The sequence below is a fragment of the Pelobates fuscus genome, chromosome 7 (assembly GCF_036172605.1).
Source record: "Pelobates fuscus isolate aPelFus1 chromosome 7, aPelFus1.pri, whole genome shotgun sequence".
Lineage (NCBI taxonomy): Eukaryota > Metazoa > Chordata > Amphibia > Anura > Pelobatidae > Pelobates > Pelobates fuscus.
Genome location: NC_086323.1, coordinates 207,030,140 through 207,034,571, shown reverse-complemented (window position 1 = coordinate 207,034,571; position 4,432 = coordinate 207,030,140). Strand labels below are relative to the sequence as shown.

At 42.1% G+C, this 4,432-nt stretch overlaps 1 protein-coding gene across 1 annotated transcript; it reads left to right on the top strand.

Annotated features, from left to right (window-relative positions):
• Positions 1–586: 586 nt before the first annotated feature.
• Positions 587–1,003, top strand: LOC134569310 (uncharacterized). The gene has a single exon (XM_063428227.1). It carries the CDS (start codon positions 587–589, stop codon positions 1,001–1,003), a length of 417 nt encoding a protein of 138 aa, XP_063284297.1.
• Positions 1,004–4,432: the final 3,429 nt, after the last annotated feature.

The window sequence follows — 4,432 nt, the reverse complement described above, 5'->3', positions numbered from 1 at the left end:
AGGCTATAAACATGTCAAGAACAGCTAAAATAATATCCCAGTACCTTTTTATGAGAAATCAAAGTCTGTATTCTGCAATGATAACCGCAAGCCCAAAGAGTGATGGATCATTATTTGATATTCCAGGAGTATGGGCAGAAAATAATCCTCCAGGACTCGCCCGTAATATTCCACCTATACATTTTGAATTAAAGCTTGGGGCTTATCCTGTTAGCCTTCGTCAATACCATATACCACAGAAGGCCAAGAAAAGCATACAGATATACTTGGATAAGTTTGTGAAGTACAGCATCTTGAAATTCTGTACCTCCCCTTGGAACGCTCCATTATTACCTGTTCAGAAGCCGGGATCTGATGAGTATCGTTCTGTACAAGATTTAAGAGCAGTTAATGATGCAGTGGTTAACATATACCCAGTGGTACCCAACCCCTATAATTTGCTTGCCCTAATTCCTGGTGGTGCAACCTACTATGCAGTCTTGGATCTCAAAGATGCCTTCTTTTGTCTCCGAGTCGCCGCTGAAAGCCAGTGTATGTTTGCTTTCCAATGGGAGGATGATGTTACACGATCAAAACGCCAGATGAGATGTGTCAACAAGCAACTCATGAACTTCTTCATATCCTATGGAAGGCAGGATACAAGTTATCTAGGAAGAAGGCACAACTGTGTCAGTCAACTGTCAAATATTTAGGATTCCATATTTCAGAGGGTCAAAGAACAATGGGACCTGAAAGAAAAGAAGCTGTATGCCGCATACCCGTACCAAAGAATAGAAGACAAGTTCGAGAATTCTTGGGAGCAGCTGGATTCTGTAGGATATGGATTCCTAACTATGCGATACTGGCAAAACCACTGTATGAAGCTGTAAAAGGCACAGAACATGATCCCTTCCTGTGGACTACAGAGCAACAGAAGTCATTTGAGGAAATCAAGAAAGCACTCATGAGTGTCCCAGCCCTCGTCCTACCAGACCACTCGCCCTTTCTTTCTGTATGTATATGAGCAAACGAAAATGCCTGTAGGAGTGTTGACACAATACTTGGGATCATGGCAACGACCTGTAGCTAGCAGGCCTGATCTCCACGATTTCCCAATCCAGAATCCGGATATATAATACTACACGGATGGAAGCAATTTTGTTAAAGAAGGAATCCGCTATGTAGGTTATGCAGTGACCACCACGGACAAGGTGATAGAATCACGGCCATTGTCAAAAGGAACATCAGCACAAAAAGCGGAATTAATCACGCTAAAAAGGGCTTTGCAGCTATCTGAGGGACTGAGAGTGAATATTTACACCGACTCAAGATATGCCTTCCTAACAACTCATGCCCATGGAGCATTATATAAGGAAAGAGGACTCCTAAATTCAGAGGGGAAAGAAATCAAGTATGCAGCTGAAATACTTCAATTGTTGGAGGCGGTATGGCAGCCGAAGGAAGTCAGTATTATACATTGCAGAGCACATCTGAAAGGTGACAGTGATAAAGTACGAGGTAATCGTATGGCAGATAGTACTGCCAAACAAGCTGCAGAATCAGGACAGGAAGATAACGTGAGTTACGTTACTGCCCTTATACCAGCACCTTTGTCCCAATGGACTCCAGTGTATAAAACTCAGGAGAAGGAGTGGTTGAAAACTGAACCTGCTGTAAAGGTGGCGGAAGTGACTCCTTGGATTCGTCATTCTAGGGTTAAACCAGCGGCAGATTCCTGGCAAGTTACCCCAGATCCTGAGAATCCTTGTTGAAGCGAACTACCCTGTCCCTGAAGTTTGATTAAAGGTACGAGACGATTTTAACCGTAGTTGAGAAAGATAACAGAGAGCAGCAAGTAGGTGTTTTGATGGCCATAATAAAGCCTGACCACCTACCAATGTTTCATAGCCAGAGTGTCTCGCAGGGACCTCTGTGAAGTGAAGAGAAGATCAGACGAACAACATTCCTTGCAGCCCTCACAAGCGGGAAGCTGAGGTGCTGTCGCACGGTTGAAAATAGGGATGAAGACTTCAATCATAATGTATTTCTTTCTGTGTCTTAGTGTTTTTAATATATATATATGGAATGTAAAGGTGATGACATACAAGGCTGTGATAGTTGTATTAAGACTACAAAAACAGGTAACCAGATATCCCAAACTCTTATTTGGCACTCACATTATGAATGTAAAGGATCTGTGTCTAGATGTAGATACTTAGACAATGATTATAGTGTCAGCCAGTGTCAGGTGAACCCAAGTGCTTTAATCCCCAATTCCAACCCTGTATAATCTGGCTGGTTCTTCGAAATACCTTCTCTCAGGGCGCATTGATAAATAAAACTTTAAGTACCACTTCTTCCTTAGGCATCCTACTATTCGATGCATGCAAAGCAATTTCTGGTAGTGGAAAACCTTAGAACATATGTGGTAATCTTAAGTGGGAACGAACCTATGGGTTTAATGATAAATATCTATGCCCCAGTAGAAGATCTACTGACCCTGTTTGTCCAAATAGGGACTTCAACTTTTGCCCATATTGGTCATGTGTAAGTTGGGCGACCTGGGGAAAAACAGTAGACCAAGATCTGATAATTCAGAGGTTACCTACTGCTCCTCATTGTAAATCAATGGAGTGTAATCCTGTACATATGACAATTTCTAATCCACAGCAATTTATTAATACGTTTGGGAATCTTTTCAAAATATATGTTACAGGGACAGACCCAGGAGCCATCCTATATATAGGCCTTGCAACCGAGACCTTGAATGCCCAAACTCATCAGGTGTTCTGTTCCTTTTATGAGTAGATGAGTGTTGAAGATGAAGTTCCCCACACTGTTAAGAACCTGGTCATCGATCTGGCTGAGAGCATTGCAAGTAGTCTTAACCCCTTAAGGACATATGACATGTCTGACACGTCATGATTCCCTTTTATTCCAGAAGTTTGGTCCTTAAGGGGTTAATATAACTAACTGCTTTGTATGTGGAAGTACAAATATGGGACACCAATGGCCATGGGAAGCGTGAGAAGTATGGTACCCTGGTTCTGAGACAAATGAGCAACAGATGCCTTCCCACTCCAGTAATCAAGCAACCATACGGGAAAAATCAGAATGGCAACTAAAAACATCCATAATAGGTCATGTATGCTTAGCTAGGGGAGGCCCAATGTATAACACACCTATAGGCGAGTTGACTTGTCTAGGTCAGTAAGCATATAATGCTTGTACCCATAATACTACCTGGTGGTCAGCTTCAAATGTCTCAGAGCCTACCAATCCTTTTTTTAATTACACCAATTTAAGAGAGGTATGGTATGATCTATCGGCTACATCTAACTGGAGAGCCCCAGAAAATGTATACTGGATTTGTGGTAAGAAGGCATATTCAGAATTACCACAAGATCTTCTTCTTGTTACCAATCCAAAACAGGAGAGACCTTGGGAGTTAAGGTCTATGATGTAAATCATAGGAAAAAGCGAGAATCATTAAATATTGGTAATTGGGAAGATGATGAATGGCCACCCCAGCGAATTATTAATTATTATGGACCTGCTACCTGGGCTGAAGATGGTACTTATGGTTACCGGACCCCCATATACATGCTCAACCGCATCATAAGATTACAGGCGGTGGTTGAGATTATAACCAATGAGACAGCTGAAGCACTTAACCTCCTGGTAAAACAGAATACCCGTATGAGGTCAGCCATTTACCAAAATAGGCTGGCTCTTCACTATCTATTAGAAGTAGAAGGAGGTGTGTGCGTAAAGTTTAATTTTAATAATTGCTGTCTGCATATAGGTGATGAAGGGCAAGCTGTGGTTGACCTTACCAGCCACATGGTTAAATTAACGCACGTACCTACTCAGATCTGGAACAGGTATAATCCAGGTAGTTGGTTTGGAAGCTGGTATGAACAGTTTGGAGGGATAAAAGCACTGGTAAGAGGAGTGGTATTTATTATTATCTTATGCCTCTTACTACCCTGCTTGATTCCATTAATAATTTGGTCCATACGTAGTGTTATTGAGAGCACAATAGAAAGGAAGACAGCAGCTCACGAAATGGCCATCTGGAAATACTAACCTCTAGCCCAAAGAGAAATCATTTGTAATCAGGTCGATGAGTTTTGAGAATTCCTAAAATTAAGCTAGAATGCTCACATGGTCTCCCCTGTTTTATAATTACCTGAGTGGTATTGTAACGGACCGTTTCACTTACAAGAGGATAAAACCCAGTTTAGGCGATATCCCCCTTTCCAGATGCACAGGCAGCTACTGCAAACACCACGCTCCCGACTGGAGACACACGAACACTGGAACAGCTGAACAAGAAAAGCATACAATCCGCTTACATGCCCGGCATTCAGCTTACAATCCAATTCCCCCCAAGAACGAGATGACACTTCATTTTGAGGGTTAAACAGGAACAGAGGACTGGCTCATCCAG

Excerpts from the sequence above, each read along its gene's own strand:
- LOC134569310 (XM_063428227.1), top strand. The coding sequence starts at position 587 with ATGTGTCAACAAGCAACTCATGAACTTCTTCATATCCTATGGAAGGCA.